This window comes from Pyxicephalus adspersus, chromosome 4 (genome assembly GCF_032062135.1).
Source record: "Pyxicephalus adspersus chromosome 4, UCB_Pads_2.0, whole genome shotgun sequence".
Taxonomy (NCBI): domain Eukaryota; kingdom Metazoa; phylum Chordata; class Amphibia; order Anura; family Pyxicephalidae; genus Pyxicephalus; species Pyxicephalus adspersus.
In genome coordinates, this window is record NC_092861.1 from 20,266,269 (window position 1) to 20,287,936 (window position 21,668).

Here is a 21,668-nt window from a genome sequence, read left to right on the forward strand (position 1 = left end):
AGTGGATGCCACTTGCAGCACCAGTCCCCATCACATCAGAGATACCAATAGTCACAACTGGCCACAACTTCTGGGAATTACTAGTTTCACACTTCCACCCTGGACTTGCGCACATGGGTATGTGGTTGCATGGGGAAGCAGCAGGGAGCATACATATTCCACAGTGACTGGTGCAGAATTCCACTGAATGGGCTGCAGAAAACCATTGCATAATATCACAGGTAAGGTAACAGATTCATTAGCCCAAACCACATTGTTGCAGAAAGTTTGGTCTTTTCTTATATGATTAAAAAGCAAAGGATTTTTAAACATAACTATGGCTAGGTCTAGTTGGTCCTTTACTATGCCTGCCCACCTGCTCAATTTTAATCTGAATGTAAAATTAAATATTAAAACATTAATTATGTGTTTTTTGGAAACACATTGTGTCTGATTTATAAAAGCGCTCCAAGGCTGAAGAGCATACATTTTCATCAGTGAAGCTGGGTGATCCAACAAACCTAGAATGAATTTGCAAATGTTTTCAGTCCTGGACCAGATCTGTTCCAGATTTGCTAGATCACCCAGCTTCACTAATGAAAGTGTATCCTCTCCAGCCTTGGGGAGTTTTCATACATTGGTGCCATTGAACCTAGACACACATTGTCAGATATTGAAGAATAAGGTTAATTGTGTTTTCATCTTCACCATGGATAAACCAAAATACTCAATAATTCCCAGTACTGACATCCTATTATCTCTACTGGAAATGAGTAAGGATAATCAAGCTTTCCCCATTACCGTCATCTATTCATCTCACCTACAGATAAATCAAGATAACTCCATACTCCTTTTTTAGGGCTGCTCAGATATTCTTAATCTGAATAACTGTGAGCCAATTATTACAAAACTATATATTTGCCATTTCTGGTAATCAATTAATTCAGACATCCATTGTTAAAGTATGGTCAAGCCAACAATAGGTACTTGACAACTACCAATGCAAATACTTTCTCCTGTTTACCTTAACAATGGGCTTGTATGTGCTAATTTAATTGGTTACCATCAGTGATGCACCTGTTGCTGTGTAAATAGCTAAATCGAAAATACCAGCAACTCTATATTTACTCTATATTGTTATATATTTATCACCCTTATATATATCTCAAGATTGCCAAGCACTCCCCATTATTGTAATTGATCTATCTGCCCAAGTTATAAATCAATATGAGCTAGAAATTTTCAATAATGCCATTTATTCATTTCACCTATAGGTAAATCAAGACAACTCAACACTCCCCACTACTGCTTTATATTTATCTACCCCGACAGAGATCAAGATAGTAACGGATCAGATCAATACTTTCATGATATTTTTTCGTCTCTCCAATAGATAAATCAAAATGACCAAGCACTCCAGCTTACTGCAATCTATTCATCTTCCCTAGAAATGTATCAAAATCATCCATCACTCCTCATTAGTGGCTAGTCACCTGGCATGCCTGGAATAATGGAAGTGCTTGGTGGGTTGGGAATGTTTTTGGGAATCAAAAATCAGATCCCGGTTCTAACCTTACTACCCAATAATCAAATCAATAAAACTATCTACTGCCAAACTGCTGCCCGCATTCTGCACAATGGGGCAGCTAATATATAGAACACTAGTCTACAGAAAAAGTTTAAATGACTGTCAAAGGACATTGGGGGTTATATTTTTAAAATAGAGAATTTGACATCCCCTTAAACACTTATATAGTGTTTCTTAAAATACCTATAGGAATCAATTACTGCCATTGAAACACATTACTCTGGAAGATTACCACCAGTGAGTGTCTTTGGGAACGTGTTTTATAAATCAGAGGTCCCCAACCCCTGGTCCATGGCCCACTAGTGACAGGTAGGCCTCAGCTCTGGCCGGTGCACCCACCAGTGGGGTCAAGAGAAGGACCTACACCAGCTAGAGCAGCAGACCATGTCTCCCGGAGACATCGCAGGCTCAGGAAGGTGGGCGGGTGGAGTCTCTGGTTAAGCTCAGACCTGGCATCATGACGTCACTCTGGGGCAAGTTTCTTTGAGTGACACATGGCTCCCTCTGGAGTACGTGCATTTAGTGGTCTGCGACCTGCAAAAGGTCGGGGACCACTGTTATAAATAGAGCGCTGGATGTTTTAAATCTGAATGTCAGTATTTCACATAATTCACAACAGTGGATTTTTGGTTTAGGATTTTTAATAATTCATTTATTATTAAATTATTATTATTTTTTATAATTATTATTATTATTATTAAAACTTGCCACTACCCTATTGAAAATCCCAGTACTTCTAGGTATAGCGCAGGTGCAATCTTCATGATCTCCTAAAATGCAGTGTTTGGTTCCCAAGCCTGCATCACATAACAAGGTAAGTGCAAAAGTCATAATTTATTGAAAGATAAACAGCTTGTTGAGTAGACATTGGTGGCTATAGGCCCACTTCAAATTATTCTGCCATGTTTAAATAATCAGCAATTATTAACAGGAAGTTGGTGTTTAAGTTATCATCTATGTTTTTTTAGAAAGCTTTGTGATCCAGAACAGAGTTGAAGTTATTCAATATGGCAGCTCCCATTGTAATTTTAATATAACACTCTGAACATCGGCTCTTTGAAAACACAACTGAATTTAATTTGTGCACTGTTGTGTTTTTTCTCTTTTGTACAGATTGGGTGAACTTGTTGAACTGATAAATCACTAGGTTAGATAAAGGTCTACACGTTCCAAGTTGTGTAATTAGTAATGAGGGCTCATTCCAGGCCAAGTTCACAGCACACTTTCTGTGGGAACGTGTGTCCCGTTGTCTGCACTATGCTCTTGCCAGCTAGAATGACATTGGCAGATAATGGGACAAAGTGTCACAGCATGAAAAGAATTGCTAACAGCTATCCAAAAAAATTGCCAACACGCAGAGGCAATGGCAACACTTCCTGCTGGAAATTCTGATGTGAAAAGCGACTTTTGTAGTCTGACCCACTAATCATCACTCCTGGATCTCGTTCAAGCAGAACCTATGGAGCATACCCTGTGCCAACAAATGCCATGAGGAATAAGTCAAGGGAAGTGGAGTGGAAAATGTGTGGATTTTACTTTTCTTGTTTTGCTGACAGGGACAAAACTCTTTGTGTCATTAGAGTTGATATTAAAACAATTACAATATTTAATAGGTTACAGGTTCCTGTATATTTCTTGAACTTTTGAAAACCCAATCCCTATTTATTTTTTGATGGAGCATGGAAAGCTAGGAACCTCTGTCAACTTTTATTGATGTTAGTGGGGGACTTCTCCATCACATCCCACCATGAGGACACCCATAAAATGGAAGAGAGAGTTGTCTATCGAGTAAAGCATGTCAACCAAGGTTCAATAAATCCATGCAACCCTAGATTTCCCCAAAGGTTGGTAGAGGTTTCTAGAACACAAGTGACAAGTTAATCTCTCATCTACAGTAACCATTAAAGTAGTGGGGTACATCTACAATGATCTGTAATGTTAGGGAACACCCTGAGTTTTGCTGTCTATTTTTTTATATATTTATATTATTCATTTTTTCTTAAAAGTATTACATAGAATGATTTTGTTTTAAAGAGTTGGAAGTGTAAAAATATATACTTTGTGGTTCCACATGTAGACAACTCCCCAAGCTCTGCAAATGAATATGGCGCAGTCATTTGTCCTCATGTTCAGTCCTGTTCCTTCCTTTGTAGTGGAAATCCATCTCCAATATAATTTCACTTATTAAACTCCCATGGGATTGTCCCAGCTGCCACATTACTATATGAAGAGCAACAACCTTGAGATGGCCATGATACTGCTCTTAATGGAGCAATACCACCAATGTGTATATACCAATAGTCTGACCAAATACGTTGCTAGTATATGTGTGCTTTAATGGTGGTATACCTTCATTATAGTAGTGGTGTAGGCCATATTTTAATAAACCCTTATAACTCAGACTATTCAAACGAATAGCTCAGTAAATAATGGAACCATTTGGGATGGCAGCAACAGAGATTATCATTTGACCACAACTCGTTCCTAATCTTCCTTATAGAATGGCCATAAGTAACAGGTGCCATTCCAAAACCCTGCACTAACCCATTTCTTCCAGTAATTACTTCTGCTTTTATTCATTTATTTTACCAAGATTTGAAAACCACCCACCCATTCCTCTGAACACCCCTGAAAAAAACATGTGACATCAGTTTATTTTTCCTAGAAAAATAACAAAGTCCTTTCCAGGTCATGTATATACTTAAAGTTTAAGGAATTTTGGCAAACTTTACAGAATGTTAATGGTATTGTTATATTACACTTCATAGCACCACCTTGCTGAAGAGGAATTCTGAGTTGAAGGATGTTTCTGCCATAATCACACAAACCATCCCCAACATCCCAGGTGAAACAGAAAATGTAAATGATCTTGCTACTTTGCCTTGCATATTCAAACTAAAGGTCCCTGTAATCAAAAGTCAGTAATATATGTCATTAGTATACCTTGGCTCTAGTTACAAAGTACAAATATTTATTGAAGGATCCATCATAACGCAATAAAGGTCTGGACTTTGCAACATTATCCAATGTATGCTTACATCATTTGTTAAGTAAAACAGCAAATGAACTTGTGCACCAGGGACAACCTGACACCAGGGATGAACAAGAAAGGGTCAGTAGAGAAGTTGTTTGGGCTTTATTGGTGCAATTATTTGTTTTTTTGCTGTAATCTAGAGCCATACTTTGTATACCTAAATAACTAGTTATTCTTCTCTTTGCCAGTCTGGTGCCAGAAGTACAGATCACTAAATTGGTGTATTGATAAGCCCTCTAACTCACAGTGAGTGTAATAAATTTATCTTGTTTTACATTAAAGTTGCTGGATGATCAAAAGGACAAATATGATCACAGGTAAAAAATGTAGGCACTACTATACTATATTTATTCTCAATACCTTTTCATTACATTACTTGGAATAAAACTGACCACTGAACACGACAGCATTGGCAGGATAAAAAGGTATTGTTTTCAATTTATCAAACACATAAAATATAAATATAGTAAATACTTCTTGAACAATTTTCTTTAGTTGAACAAAAGTTAGGTTAGGCCGCGTTTAGGGGATCCACAAATCACATCAATATGCAAAGACACCTTGACATGCCAGCTAATACTATAGCATCTTTCGGACGTACAAGCTTAAACCATGCAGTTAGTCACTCCCAGGTGTATCTGGCCCAGGTGCAGCATAACCGCATCATAAGGTCAATTAATCAATTAATTTTGTTTTTGCTGTGTGGTTCTTATGTAGGCTAGAAGCCACAAGTCAGATCCAATAAGTGCAGAAAGCCCAACTTCATGATGATGACAATAAAGCTTTCCCATTCTTTGCTGCCTATTCATACTGTGATAGGTGGGGGGTATTGTGTGCAGCTTAGAAAAAAGCTGTTAGGAGATGCTTATCTGGCCAGCAATCCCGTGCGGTGACCGTAGTATCACATCATGTTTATTCTGTCCAGTGGTGTCACTTGCAGCAGAGCAAGGAGAACAAGGAAATAGCAGCATCTCCCATTTCCCTTTAGCTGTGCAGACTGAGATGTACTTTTTTGGCATCCCCAGCACACACTGTGTGGCTGTGCACAGCTGAAGGGGATTTTAGGAGTAGATTAGTCAATGCTTTCCTCCTGCCCTGCCAGTGAATGCTAGGACTTCATAGCCTTTCTGTTTCGAGTCACCAGTGCCTGTTGTAGCTTTAAGCTGCACTTGCCTGCTGCCGATGTGTTATTCATTCGATCTACAGTTGCTGATTCTGCTGGTTTCTGATCCTGCGATTGTGTGCTGCCTGGACCGACTTTGTACCTGTGGCCCCTGACTCTGCTTTGTCTTTATCCTTGGACACCTTGTCTGGTGAACTGATTTACCTGTGTATGATCCCTGGCTTTGTATTCTGGACTTGCCTCTGCTGTGTTATCTGTGGGGTCCTGGTCCTCTGTCAGTCCTTCCCCAGATGCCGTACCTTGTGCACAGAGATTTCGGGGGCATCCGTGTGCTGGGTCCTTGCAACTACCTTCCTAAAGCTGAGCGGGGGCTTGCTATAAGCGAAGAGTGTGGCTTTAGATTGGGGGGAATGGTATCTGGCGAGCACTGGTGCTGGACCAGGGCCTCACAAAGGCTGAAAGTGTCAGAGCTTTACCCATCAAAATGACTTTTGCTTTGGCTATGGCAGAAAGACTTGGGCGTCCAGTCCATATGCGCACCTCCAAGAATAAGCACTTCGTACCTTAAGTAGTCAAGTGACAGTCCTGATATGTACTGTAACAAACCTTTTCCTTCAATAAATGTAATGGGCAAATCAATACATTTTACGTTTCTATTATTTTACTTTTTTCTTTGCTTCTCCTGTACCCAAAGAGTTGTATTGGAAATCCCAGTGGTTCTTGCCCTTACATGATAACCCATTCTAAATATTTCTCTATTCTAAATCATGTTGCACAGTAAAATATGCCTGTCCATTACTATAACTTTTCTAAATTCCCTAATGTGTGTGTACACTCTCTTACATTTACCTTTTCCCAACAAAAGCAATGGTTCATCCCAACTTTACCTCCATCAAAACTCCTGACCATAGACATGAGAGGGAAACCTTGTAAAGGTAATGATAGCTACTTAACCAATTATACAGTATGTGTATACATCATTCTAAATTGGTTAAAAATCTCAAGAAGATATTTAAACAAAAATTAGTCTGTTGCTCATCATAATAAATGAGGATACACATATCTGTGATTCATTCTAATACTTGAAGCCATAAATCTAAGATACACAACTTAAATGATGACCCTTGCTATTGAAAGAAGGATGCTGTTAAAAAAAGCAAGTTTCCCAAAGCCTATCCATAAAGTAGGGGATACCAGGTAGGCTGGGCAATTGCTTGTTTGTATGCCATCATGGAAGAATTTTATGTGGTACAACACTGACCAGTCTGGTATAAAGCTAAACAAAATAAGGCAAAAATAGAATTTAGTTAAATATGCACAATTTATTGAAGAGATTAGGACAAAAACATTAAACCAAATACATAACATTCAAAGCACCAGAGGCAATAATACCCCACCATGCATTTTATCACCAGTCGTTCTTCGTATAAGGTATTAAAAAGGCAGGGGGGCTCATAATGAAAAAAAAATAATAATGTGGGCATTTAGGAACAAAAAAGGAGGGAGGGGTTAAAGTCTTTCTGACAAAGCACCATCTTGAGTGTTTGACACCACTCCATCTGTACTAGAAGTACCAAAATAGAACCAAGGTCAGCCACAGTTTTGTCTTGTATTTTATAGCTGTGAAAATAAAATCTTTTAAACGGAAATAAAAAAATTAAAAATAAAAGTCTTCCCACAGGGCAGGCAAACAGTGTCCCAGAATTCAAATGCCAAGTAGCTGTACGTACATGCCACATACTACAGTTAAGCACAAATTCAAGTAACAATTACATACTTACAGAGTCTACATGTACCTACCCAAAAAACTTGAACCATTTCACAAAACAGATACAAGCAGTTTAATCAGAACAACTGAGGTACGGGATAAAACACAAATATTTATGCTTATATTTCATTATATAGCAAGAGAGAAGTGGTGAAGGTGGGAAGAAATGCCAGTTTGAGTTATTACAAGCTATTTAAAAAATTAAAAAAAAGAAGTGCCAAAAAACACACAGAAAAAAAGGAAGTGTTAAGCACAGCATGTAATATGTCATTGTAAGTCAACCCGTAATTTATTTGAAGTACTGGCTTAATACATCACAACTGTGACATTTTCATGAAAATAAATAATTTGACAATACAAAAAGGTGCACTTTAATGCATGTCCGTGCAGGGGCAAAAGGGGTAGTTATGAGCTTATAAAACTATTTCCCATGAAATGTTAAAAAGTTGACAAACTCTTTCAAAGTAGGAATAAAATGAAAAAGGTATTGTAACTGGAAAGGAAAAAAAGGCATGAAGGATCAAGAACAAAAGAGGTTACTGTGAGAACATCCTTCAGAATGGCTATATAGCTTTTACTCATATGATCCTGGTTATAAGTGCAAGATAGCCAATATGGAAACCAGTAGATCAAAACCCTGTTTTATCTTTACAAAGGTATTATTGTTCTCGTGTTAGCACTGCAAATATAATGCATGTGGAAGTTTAAAGTATAACAGCTTCCTATAGCAAACCATTTATCAGGAAAAAAAAACTGTTGTTAAAAAATGACTTCCCCATAAAGGATAAAGTCATTTCCTGAAAAGAAAATTGAATAGTTTGTAATTAGACAAAAGAATTGTTAAAATTGGGAAAACTGAACAAAAATAAAAGTTATTCTACATTTTAGCACCTACTTTTCATGTCAGTGCATCCAACTAAGTGTTACTTTTCTATAGATTGCTGTACCACTTTGGCACAGGTATAAAAAAGTAATAGCCAATTGTAATTTTCCCTGAACAATGGCACGAGAAAACTAACAGTGCGATGCCAGGATGTGCATGGCAAAACATTATTAAAACTGTATTAACAGGAGTGACAAAGCTGCACTGGAATTGGCTTGTGCAGTCTCCTTGGCTCCATAGAGGGTGAAGCTACAAGTGATTCATGCTAATTATTTCCAAAAATAAAAAAACAAAAAACAAAACAAAAAAAGAAAAACTAGATTAACTGTATAGCAGCCTCAATGCTACATCTGTAGAATAGTTCCTTGCAGAACCGTCTTCTCAAAACCAAGGAGCCCAGAGCAGCATATTTCAAAGTGACCGTCCTGGTACAATACGGATTTCAAATACTATAGTCCGACAGGACTCCTTCATGTGGCCACGTTCAGCTCAAGTACCGAAAAATTAAAGTTTTGTGCTCAATTAAAAAAGGGGTCCGTTTCCTCATCCATATTGACATCAGGCACCAGTTGATCTGAAACCTCCTTAGCACCAAATCCTGAATTCAATGCATTGAAATCTGTGGAAAACCAAGGATGGTCCAGAATTTCTTGAGATGTAAGCCGTTCTGACGGATCCCGTCGAAGAATGCTACGTATGAGGCATTTCGCCTTAGGGGACAATGTCTCTGGAATGTTAAACTGGCCACGACGAATTTTACTGAACAGGGAGCTAGGTTCAATGTCATGAAATGGGTATCGTCCAACCAACATGGTGTAGAGCATTACGCCTAGACTCCATACGTCAGCCGCCTTGCCAGAGTAGCTGCCATTGGTGTTTAGGATTTCTGGACTAACATAGGCTGGGCATCCATGCTTGTCTGATAAAGAATCATCAGATCCAGCCAGAACATAAGCATCTTCCAGGCTTTCCAACTTGACTCTAGTCCTAAAATAAAGAAAAATAACAGTTTAATCATATAAAGGTACAACCAAAATCAGTACTCAACAACTCATCAGTTTTCTCAAAAGAAACATTTAAAAACACATCCTCCACCAAAGAATATATATATATTCAATTTTAACAGTACAATCATAACTAATATTAGCCACAAGCAGTGTAGCCCACAGTAACATAGATGCTTGTACAAATTATTGGCCCCCAAAGACACCTTTTACTTTCCTACCTGTATTCTGTACATGTTACATTCTGTAATGTTGCCCGATGATGGGAATAACTTAATCAATGTCATCCCAGCTGACATATTTCATGGCTGGTGGCTCTTGGAACTGGTTGCCACCACTGCCGGCAGCTCTAGTCCTCACAGTCAAGAACCAACATGGTGATGGATGATATCCACTTTGATTGGTTTCAATGTCCAGCTTTGACACTGAGATGCCATGATGGCCGGAGACACTATTGAAATAGGCCTTTAGCTGCAGATGACACTGCATCCCTAAAAGGTTATTTCCCAAATGCCCAACTAGATTTGTCAGATAAATGACATTCAAGTTTTTTTAACAAGTATGTGCATTTGTTGGCCTTTAAAAACACAGCCTAATTTTATACCAGTAAACCAATAAAAAGTATTTTCTTGTCCATAAAATAATTTTTAGGTCCGCAAAAGTTTTTGTCAAGTGAGCTAAGTTTGGGCATCTGGGCATTCAAATCAGGTAGTAACTACCCATCCTTTATTGTCTGAGAATTGTCCAACATCAACAGATACACTCATCATGGGAACCCTCCTATGATTTTGTTCTGTATCTGTAACCAGATTCGATGGTTGTCGATCCTGCTCTTCTCCTTACCTCTCAATAGCCAATATTAGGCGATAGCAAGAGGGTAGGCAGGAACTTGCAGACACCAAGCAATCAATCTTGGAATCCAAAATAGCTTCCATGGTATTGACCCTGGTTGCCTGTAACCAATTTCCATTGTTGTTGACCCTGTTCTTCTCCTTACCCCTAAGTGGCCAATATTAGGTGATGGGGCAAGCTAGAACTAGCAAGCACCAAGCATTCAATCTTGGAATCCAGGATAGTGTCTATGGTTGTTGACTCTGTTCTGTAACCAGTTTCCATGGTTGTTGACCCTGTTCTTCTCCTTACCCCTTAGTAGCCAATATTAGGTGATGGGCAACCTAGAACTAACTAGCAACTACCAAGCAATCAACCTTGGAATCCAGTTTCCATGGTTGTTGACCCTGCTGTCCTTCCCTTTACTCCTCAGTAGCCAATCTTAGGTGATGGAGCAAGCTAGAACTAGCAACTACCAAGCAATCAATCTTGGAATCCAGGATAGCGTCCATGGTTGTTGACTCTGTTCTTCTCTGTACCCCTCAGTAGCCCATATTAGTGATGGGGCAAGCTAGAACCAGCAACTACCAAGTGATCAACCTTGGAATCCAGTTTCCATGGTTGTTGACCCTTGTTGTCTGTAACCAATTTCCATAGTTGTTGACCCTGTTCTTCTCCTTACCCCTCAGTAGCCAATATAAGGTGATGGGGCAAACTAGAACTAGCAACCACCAAGAAATCAACCTTGGAATCCAGTTTCCATGGTTGTTGATCTTGTTTTTCTCCTTACCCCTACAGGTGACCTTACTAGCCAATATTGAGTGATGGGGCAGACTGGAACTAGAGACCACTGAAGCTGGAGTTGCATCACAACCCAACACAAATTTTCAGAATACTGGTAATGCACACAGGAGCAAAGCAACACAGAACTTCTTTAAAATAATAATAGATGATCACCCTTTGAATCAACCTGCTAATTATATTGGAATAAATAGCCTGGTCATGAAATGGTAAAACCTACGTAGGATCATACTTTCAAAGAGACTTTCAGGATCAATACTTGGACAGCTTGATTAGATTCTGTTTCTCGTCTGAAGTCATGAGCTTGTCAAAAGAGGAAGCAATTGAGCCTGTGAATGCTTTCCCATTAGTGGTGAATGAAACCACAGAAGCTTAAATCAGAGGCAGCCATGGCCCTCAGAAACAGGAAATGCATCTTTGTCACCATAGGAACAGACAGGGAACCCCAAGCAAGACAAAAGCTACTTTGATAAGGGCATTCAATCATGGCATTCAACACTCTTTACCCGTCAGTAGAGCAACAGAAACAAGTAGATCAATTAAATTGTTAGAAAAGCATTTTATAGATCAACACCTTTTTTCTATGGATTGCCGTTTCCACAGACCACACTTCAAAATTAATTGTATTTGTGATTCAGGTTTGGTACTAATTAACATGGCTTTAGCAAACACAAATGACTTAAAAACATATCCCAATAGCGCCTAGGCAGGATTTTCACGTAAATAAAAAGCGTTGTGAGAAAAACAGGGAATCGAGGGAGGCATCTTGATGAGAGGAATCTGAGGAGAATTATTTTTAACGGATTTCCCTGCCTGTTTCCAAGGAGACGAAGACGTAGATTCAGTCTTCAAGAATTACTGCTGTACTTCTGTGGTTTCCCCTCAGTGCTAATGGAAAACATTTTGCATTCAGCTTCATCTCGGAAGACCTGATAATGTCTTAGCCAGATGCAGCTTTTTTTGAACGAGTCAAAGGAAAGTGAGGAATGTTTTATAACATAAGACAAATAGAGAGATAAAAGCAGAATAAATATACAAAAGAGTTATCTTGAAATACCAAAAATGGGTAATGATAAAAGAAAACGGTATAAAATATATCTTAAATGTCGGCACAATGGCTATGTGATAGGCACTTGCCTTGTTGAGGTCATGGGAGCAGTTCCCACTAGGAGACTAGATGGAAGAAATCTACTTGTTTAGGAGATAGGATGGAGAAGGATAGCATGTACATAATACATTACACTGATTAACCTGTGATTTTCATATTCAATAAATTAACCTCTGTATCTAACTGGCCTTTTTTTTTTCTAGGACCACAAATGCAAGCTATCATGAAATTGGAAGCACCTTGGTTGTAGGTTTTCTAAACATATCCACAGGTTATGTTCATGAAACTATGCCCGTTTAATATTTTGTCCTTGTAATATTAAGTCCTTACTTCACTTATTTCCTCCTGATAATACAAAAAACTAACCACTACTTTTTACAGACAGGCCCCATGTTGAAAAGATCATGACAACATGTCAAAGGACTTGGTCAGCAGGTGCTTTTCAGGGACATGACTCATTTGATGATTGCTCATAAAAGTTTTTCAACAATTCAGAAAAGCTCTGTGCAATCATGGCCATGGAGATTTTTATATTAGCTGGGTAAAAGTAGTCAGGGGCCCCAGAGGCCCCATTCTAGCCAAAGCAGAGAATGAATAAATGTTCCGGTTGCATTCTGACACACAAAAAAAATGACCCTACCTATCCTCTTAACCAAACCTAAGCTAGAAGCCCCTTTTATCCTACCCAGGTATTACCCCTTTCGACCAGAGCACCCTTATTGGACCAAAACTTGCACAAAGCCTCATTACAGACTGAAGGCAAAATCCCAACACTAGATAGGCTAGGAGGATGCCACTATTTGATCTTTTTGGGGGCACAGCCACTACAGCAGAAGATTTTGCCCCCAAGGCTCTAATCATCAGAATAAGCAACTGCTGTCTTTGGGAGGTAAACAAGCTCCTGGGTGGAACTATGGAGGGTGGATTGGGGTTTTTGACAATATAAACATTATTTCCCGTGTGTGGTCACTCCACTGGCTCCACTCCTCGTAATGCTGTAGAACCCATTTAGAAAAGATGATGTCTACCATTGAAAAGAGTGGGAACTATATTTTAGGGTGTTAGTCACTAGAATACATCTTAACACAATATACGGATACTCCAATGGAGTTCACAGTTCTGGTCTCTACAATGCAGCCAGTTTGTAGTTTATACATTAAAGACATGATTTCCAGCCTGAAGCTACCTGAACCACCACATATACAAAGCTAGAGGCACAGTGTACTCTTTTTTATTTACAGTAACTACGTTTTTGTTCTAACAACACAAAACAGTTCAGACTTGTGATTCTAAATGAAAGGCCAGAAGGGGAGTGTTAAGAATGTTTGCTATGCTGAGCAAAGCATACAAAACAGAATGCTGAGCAATGGTCAAATTTAAACATTGATTCTACTGGAATGTGCTGATGTGACAGGTTCCATCATACCCTTCAATCTCTGCCAATGGCCTTTCCCCATCACAATGCTTGTTTATTCGTACATGACACATTGCAGTTTGAACTGCTGTCTCAATATGTGTAAATGTGAGCTCAGCAAAATGTACTTCAACCAGCTTATGCAATATTCTAACCTAGTTAGAAGTTCCTCTAAGTTCTTCTCGCAACCAACATTAGACTCTCTCATGTGACTTACACAAGGGAAGAATAAGGGATGGATTGTTGGAAATCCTGATATGCAGTTCTAGTCTTTGGGGATCAGTTTCTAATGGGAGTAGTACCTGGAACTTGTATGGTCTCCTTGCGTTTGCAAGGACTTTCTTTAGCCAAAACCCAAAAAGGTGATTCCATTAAAAATGGCCCCATATGAATTGTGTGATTTTGTGCTTGGTAAGGATGACAGATTGTAAGTTTTCATTGGAGTAAAGATTGATGTGAATGGCCTGTGAAGACCTACATCTTATGATTCACTAAAATGAGTTCCATTTAAAGTAATTGTGAATTCTAATTAGCACTTAGTATGTGAAAGATCTGATCAAGCAGCTATTTCTTTAAATTGTTTGTTCACTTTCTGTCTACATGCATGTGTGTGTACCACATGGGTTTTTCCTTGAGATGGTATCCAACATACTTTTTTCTGTAGTTCTTAATTTGTTTAGTTTTATTCTTTTACTGGTTTTATTGTTTATCCAGTTTGTTCTAACAGCCCATGCTGTACCAAGGACCATTTCTGGGGAAGTCAATTGATCTAACTGCATGTTTTCGTAATTGTGGAGGAAACAAGTGTGCCTGGAGGAAATCCATGTGAACATCAGGGGAACATACGTCTACCTTACATAACAGACTTTCCCTACACTTACTATGGGCTCAACCTCTATAGGATTCCAAGTCATATTCCCACTCAGTCAACCCATAACGGAAAAGGAGGTTCCTGGAACAGGTTACAGTAACCCCAAATCAATAGAAACTTTCCTACCTGTGTGTTAAAGACAATAGATCACAATGATGTAGCTGCTCTGCTAGCCCAGAATCAGGCTATCTACAAATAATTTAGCACCAGGTTTCCAACAAACACGCAACGTCCAAGGTGAGTGGTGCAACATGCCAGTCCAAACTGCCCAGGGTGGAGGGCATTGGTTTAAAATACCCCATGCCAAACTACTACTTGTCAGTAATTCTCAATTACTGGTTGATTCTGCAGGCTACTTTGTTATTTCCTATTCAGTTTGGGCTAAGAAAGCTAAATCGCCACTATGCCATTCATCTTTCTATTATCATATTCAGTCTGCTTCTTTTTCATTCATACATTGAGGCTTCTCCCATCCTCCCAGCCTCATTCACTGAAAACCATTGTTCCAGCAGACATACATCACTTCCAGCACTCCTGCATTTTACACCCTCCATTCCATTGATAGTTAAACCATTATGTAGCTTTACATGACCAGCCAGCCCTAAGCTAAAAAAATAGTTAATTGCATGGTCAATTTTTTTTATAATACAACATTGTAAAGTTAAATTTTAAATACAATTATAAATTATAAAATTAGCAACACTGGGCTGTTGGGGAAGTTAACCTGTACAGCTACCTTAGGATTTCCTCTAGGTATTGTCAATATTAAATTAATTTACCCATAAGAGGACATTATGTAATACCCCACATGCTCCCTAGACTGATCAAAAAGACTTCCATTAGGCCAAACTGAGATGTCTTCAGGCAAGAACATAATCTTGTCTGCACAAATGAAGTTCTCACAGGGGAACGAAAACTTGCAGCCCACCCACATGCTGTCAAGGACAATTCATGTGCAAAGCTGTATTTAAAACTGTTAGCACATAGGACCGGTGCCTAACCACCTAGCAAAGTATCCAGAACTCAGTGTAAGCGTGAAAACTGAAATATACTGCGCCCAATGCTCAGGTCACTAAACACATCATCATATTTTATGTAACCAAGATTACATTGTATTCTTTGCTAAAGCTGATTAACAATTTCCTTGAGCCCTGTTTGTAGGCTATTCAGTTTGAGTGGGGTCAAAAAGGTTAGCAATACCATAAGTAAATCAGCTGACTGCCATAAAATGACACAGGAAAGGCATTGTTAAACAGGAGGAATCCATAGGACCTTCAGATCTGCCAGCACTGGGCTTCACACTGAGCAAATACAGCAGGAAACTGCTTGACACAATGATATCCACAAACACTTATTAAGTGAACATTTCATGGAAAACATTGCTGGGAGGTTAGCCACCTCCCTAAGCAAGCCTCTTCAATTCATGTTTCTACAACCACAGGCCTTGTTACCATTAAGATTAAAGTGTAAGCAGTAACAAGAGTAAGTCATTTCATAGCTACAATCACTGGTTTTTCCAATGCAAATGTGCTAAACTTAGAAGTTACTTATTTGCCATAGCCCAATTCAGAAAACCATCAACTTCACAAGACTCTTGTTGAAAAATAAGATGCATCCATAATAGGTCAATAATAAGGGCAAAATAGGAGCCATTCACAGTACAGTAATATTCTAAATGGCACCTTGTTGGTGGACCTGTGTTGCTCTGCTAGTGATGAATTAATCATTTTTGCTGTGTTGAGGCAATTGCAGGAGTTAAGTCAATGGGGAATCTAAACACAATGTGCTTTAACACACCATAGTGATAAAAATTACCCCTTAATAGGGCTGCAAATGAAGGTATAATATTTCAGTCCATGCCCATGTATAAGCCTGGCTCAGCCCTTAGTTGCAATTTAAAATACCAAAGCAACACTTTCATAGCAGGCACCATAATGTCCTTTTTTTACCTTTCAAGTGTTCAACCAACACCCTGATCCAGCGCTCCCTTTACAAACTTAAGCACGTCTGGGTTATAGGCAAACATGTTATACGACCCTTCCATAATTCAGGTCTCCTTTCTGAGCATTCATGCTGCAAAGGCAAAAGTCTACTGCAAAGTCAAGGAGTTTCCTAGGTAATTCCCTACTAGGACACCAAAATCTCAAAAGAACTCCATGTAAAGAGCTCTCTGCCTGAACCTCGGCTCTAGACAGTTAAATACGGGAAAATAAACCTAGCCTCATATATAAAGGAGCTGGTTTCTCCCACCACACAGGGCTGCTCTTGTAACAAATGCATGAATGAAATAACTTCACTTCATTCACATCAGCACAAGTGTAGAACACATCTTTGGCTTTCATTGGCTGCTGTAGTGGAGACAAGACCCCCAAGCACATAGGAAATGTCACCTAGCAGTTCATAAATGTACTATAACTCCATCCACACTAAGCCATGTCTTGTGTTATGCCTTCTGCAAACACTCCAAATATCAGTAGGAAGGTTATGAATTCAAACACAGCTCATACATGGACCCAGACCAGTTCTCCATGGCTTAGCATTAGAAGTATAGTAAAGAATGACATAACATACCCCACTCCATTCCCTAGCATGTAGACCGGGACCATCTATCAAGAGGTTATCATGAAATATGAACAGCGGAATTTTTTGTAATGGGACACTTTCATAATGAAACATCTAGATGTGGTCAGCTCAGTCACTGGCATAAAGTATTCTTGACACACAGGATGTGTGAATAAATAGATTAAAACTTGCAGCCCTATTCTCTATTTTACATGACCACATTCATTTCAGCTATTCGTAAACCTGTATTTTGGTATGAGTTTTGCACACTGCATTCCATACATTTTGCACGGTTGAGATGGTGTTCACGTCTTCTCCTTTCATGAGCTAAATTTAACACACACACAGAAATGCATGCAACAGTACATAACATTAGTTGCAAATATTTTTTTATTGCAGTATATCTATTTTACACAGTAGCATATATTTTTTTATCTGATGGAGAAATGTTCAATGTCCAATATCTAACCAGTTGGACACTGTTCAACCATAGTTATTCCCTGGGCTGCATTGGCACACCTGTGGCTCTCATGACCGGTCCTATTGTACCCTTCAGAATAAGGTAACTGGCAACCTTCTCTGTACTGCCCATCTTTTCCGACCATGGCAACTGTCATCCAACCATGCTAGTTGTTTGGGATAAGCATGATTGCTAGTTTATGAAATGGTTATATTAGGTTTCACCCATCATACCAGACTGTATGCACTGCAAACCATGCCCTTTAAAATATTTACATCATACAAGGAAAGGTCCGGTTATGGCCTCCTTGTCTAACAAGGTTGGTAAATTTACCAAACCATTGAAAGGAACATGATGATGTGGACACAGTAGCCTATAGCAACTGGATTCCAGCTTCCCTTGGTTTAAAACAGACTGAACAATGAAAAACAATGGCTGACTGCATGCTATTGTCTACTAGACTTTACAAATTGCTCAGCATTAAAACTACCATGGTTCTGTAGCCGTCAACTTGAATGATTTACTGTAGTCCTTAAAGGACAGATCGGAAATTGCATCCACTTTCTTACCGGCTTGCACTAAGGAAGAATCAATACTCCAACTTTTGCCATTTACAAAAAAGGCTTCATTAAAACTTACTGAGTACTAAATAATAGTTTAGCCACATCTAAAAGATATATATAAGTAAATATGAGGAAAGGTACATATAATTGAACAGAGAATAGCCCCATTGGTGTCTCGCTCAACAATAAACTAACAAAAAAAGTCACAAATATAAAAAACAAAAAAAAAAAAAACATATTAAACATAAATTTAACTGTCTTACCTTTCTTCATCATTGAAGACAAATTTCCTAAGTTTCAGGTCTCTCAGTACCACGCCGCCATCGTGACAGTGCGCCACCGCCGACACAATCTGATAGAACAGTCTGGCTGCTTCTTCCTCTTTGAGCTTTTTACAGGTACGAACAAAAGAATGCATGTCTCCATGGCTTTTCTCAAAGAACACGTACGCTTTAGTCTCTCCTAGAATGATTTCACTTATTTGGTTAATGTTGCTGTGTATAGGTAGACAAAAACAGGGAGCTAGCAACTCCTGATAGCAGCGTATGTCAAATACCTTAAAAAGGAGAAAAAAAAAAAAAACATCAGAAACAAAGGATTGAAAAAAAAAAAAGTCAGCACAGAGGGAGCCTCACATGTGCTACAAGTTCAAGACATACCATCAGAGCAAACAAAAAGTGCGGTAACCCCTAGTAAACCAGTGACCGCAATATACTGGAATTTTTAATTAGCTTTTATGAGTTACTGTACTTTGCACACCAACGTTCATGAAATAAGCCGGTACATTTATTACTGGGCATCTTACTTGCTGCAATCGGCTATATTGTGAACTGCGTCCTATTTATTAAAACGACCACATGACCAGCGCTCATGTGTGCGGTTCTAAATATCAACTATATAAAAATAGGTTTAGATGCATGTATGATGTGATCAGTGTTTAGAACCATACAAATGTACGGCTGATGGGTCCAATTCATAAATAGCCAGTTACAGATTGTGTTATAAATTTAAAATATTATCCACAAACCAACACAATAACTATGTACATATAATCATATGGTGTAACCGTGATCATAATTGCATAAAAGTATAACAAAAGTGCAGCAAGAACATGCAATTTAATATGGATATGTCAGCAGAAAACTGCGGTTTGCCGAAGACTGAGCCACATGGCCTCAGAGGACAGCTTATGCAATTGAAGGGTCTGTATTTCAAGCTAACTTCTAAATGTTTAGAAAACAGTGAAAGAATGAAAGACATTCATAAACACTGCAAAACATGACTCACTCGCTACCAGTATCCCCATTAGTCTTCCCCCTAAATACATTTAACTGCATTACATAAAATATTCCATTTACAGCCTGCAGAATGGATTGCTGTATTAGTCTCCATGGGGAATTATAGTGCTGTCTACAGTTTGCAATTACATCATTCACGTCCCATTGTTTATGAATGAATGAGGACACCGGTTTAGATGTTGCGTTTCCACAAGGTACCTTTTGTGGAGCACAGCAAATCTTTAAAAAAAAAATACAATGAATGGAAACTCAATAATGAAAGGCAAAATTGGGGGTGGGGGAGAAGACCATTGGCTCATGTAAGGCTACAAATATTGCCGACACAGCAATAATGGTGGAAAGGACATGAAAAGCAAAGCGAAGCCATTGATGATGGTCTGGGTACAATAGCTTGTTTTATCTACAAGAACCGTGAGGGTGCCACCAGGTACGGCTTTAAAAAGCAGCATTGTACTCCTAGAAAATGAGACATCAAAGAGGCCTAGGAAAAAAGGAGTTATGTGCACACCTGCAAAAAAAAAAAAAAAAAGGGTTTCCCCAAACGCAATATATTAAATGTGGTCTGAACCTTTCTGCTCAGGTCACCGACTGGTCTCCTGCCCCTCCTCCATCCCTTTAATTGCATGCATAAATACAGATGTCAATGAACTCTTTAGGTCTAGCAGGCTATCTCAGGACAAAAGAAAAAAAAAAAAGGTTGAAGATTAAGAACGCCTAGCCCCAAATACAAACCTTGCAGAGCAGTTCTTCACCGCTGTGCAGATGTACCGCTCGGAAAACGTGGTCTCCCTCCAGAGGCTCCAACAATAAGTATTTCCCAATGCAGGAAACGCAATGCGACGGGTTGGGAGTCTCTGGAGGGCTTGGGGAACCGAGATTCGGGCTGAAGCTCTGGCTTGGTTCTGTACACCTTATGGATGATAATTCTTCAAAATCCTGGGTTTTATTCCGCGATCTCCCATATCTTGCGATCGTGATAGGGTTCGATCTTTGTATGTTCATGAGAGCAGCCAAATCCAAAGGCAAGAAAAGGGGGTTGGGGGGTTTTATGGAGGACTTTGTGCTTGTTGAGTTGGCGGTGATGATGGTGGTGGTGGTCTTTCCAACAGTCTTTAAAAACAAAGAGTTGGGTTTGTGCAATAGGCAGCAGATTAACAATGGAAGAGTGTTGCTTGAAGGGCACCGATTTAAGAAAAATGGGGTAAGGCAGCGGTCAGCGATGTGTGCGGATTGGAACGTCGCTACAACTTTTTTTTTTTTGGAAAACCGGAAAAGACGATCCTGTGCAAAATCTAGACAAAATATATCTCTTTATATATCGGCGATTTTTTCATTCATAGATCTCCTTTAGGATAAAAAATAGAACTACGAAATAAAAAAAATAAATCTTTTTTAATTTCCTAAATACAATTCGGTGTCTTCAGCCACATCTCTTTCCGCACTTTTAATTTGTAACAATAACAAAGTTGACTTGGTGGTAAGTGTAGATGGCATACAAAGAGATCCAAAGAGGGGGAAGGAAGGGGAGGGAGGGGATGTGTGGGCTATACAGTCCTGTATACCAGCATAGTACAATTAGCAGCAGGGACGGTGCCAAGGAAGATAGCCCAAATCTATGGAGGAGAGCTGCAAAGTTCAATCAAGGACAAAGCAGAGGATGAATGGTAAACTCCAGCAGATGAGGATCCAGATTGCAGTGCAGGGGGTGCTTTGTGCACGCGATGTCAGATGATTGCCTTGCTAGAATACACTTTCCTTTGCTCATAACACCCAAAAAAAGAATTATTAGGAGGCCGTGCTTGAGTAGAGGTAGGAGGGAGAGGAGAAGGGATGGCTGCGGCCGATCCCTTTCAGCAAGACATCATCTTCCTCCGTTGTTGTACTGACGTGGCCGGGGAAGGTCTCCCTGCTGCCTGTTGTGCCTCTTACGCTGCCTCACTACTCAATGTCAGCCGCTGCTCTCACTTCACAAGCAGGGCTATGCGACGGCCACCAATCATACAAAACCCCGCCTACTTCTTGCCCGGGATTCGCTCCCAGATTGGCGAGATGGTTTGTCGTTCACAAAAGCTAGGGGACCGCCCACTGGAGCTGCACAGATCTCATTCTCTGCTCATTCTGTGCTTCTAATCCTGTGATTGCTCCAGTTACAGAGCAGAGGAAATAGGGCATTATAAAGGCTGCACAGAGGGGGGAGGTGACATGATTCAGGTGTGCTTTCTAGGCATTATACAGGATGCAGATCAGTGTTGGTTCAACAGGAGTCTAATAAAAGAAATGTAAAGGTAGACTTGATCCTACTTTCTGCAGCTTTAAAAGAGCCCTTTATTAAAAAATTTTAATAGACCTTAAAACCCTAGTATTATTATTAGTAAACAGGA

At 39.3% G+C, this 21,668-nt stretch overlaps 1 protein-coding gene across 1 annotated transcript; it reads right to left on the reverse strand.

The window, feature by feature from the left end:
• Positions 1 to 7,026: 7,026 nt before the first annotated feature.
• Positions 7,027 to 21,241, reverse strand: TRIB2 (tribbles pseudokinase 2). The gene is made up of 3 exons (XM_072407519.1): positions 20,020 to 21,241; positions 18,253 to 18,545; positions 7,027 to 9,362 (listed from the first exon to the last, which is right to left on the reverse strand). Exons 1-3 carry the CDS (start codon positions 20,287 to 20,289, stop codon positions 8,894 to 8,896), a joined length of 1,032 nt encoding a protein of 343 aa, XP_072263620.1. The 5' UTR covers positions 20,290 to 21,241; the 3' UTR covers positions 7,027 to 8,893.
• Positions 21,242 to 21,668: the final 427 nt, after the last annotated feature.

Coding starts and splice junctions, on each gene's coding strand:
- TRIB2 (XM_072407519.1), bottom strand. CDS start 20,289: ATGAACATACAAAGATCGAACCCTATCACGATCGCAAGATATGGGAGA. Junction 18,546..20,019: donor GTGAAGAACTGCTCTGCAAG/GTTTGTATTTGG, acceptor CTCCTTTTTAAG/GTATTTGACATACGCTGCTA. Junction 9,363..18,252: donor GTCTTCAATGATGAAGAAAG/GTAAGACAGTTA, acceptor TCTTTATTTTAG/GACTAGAGTCAAGTTGGAAA.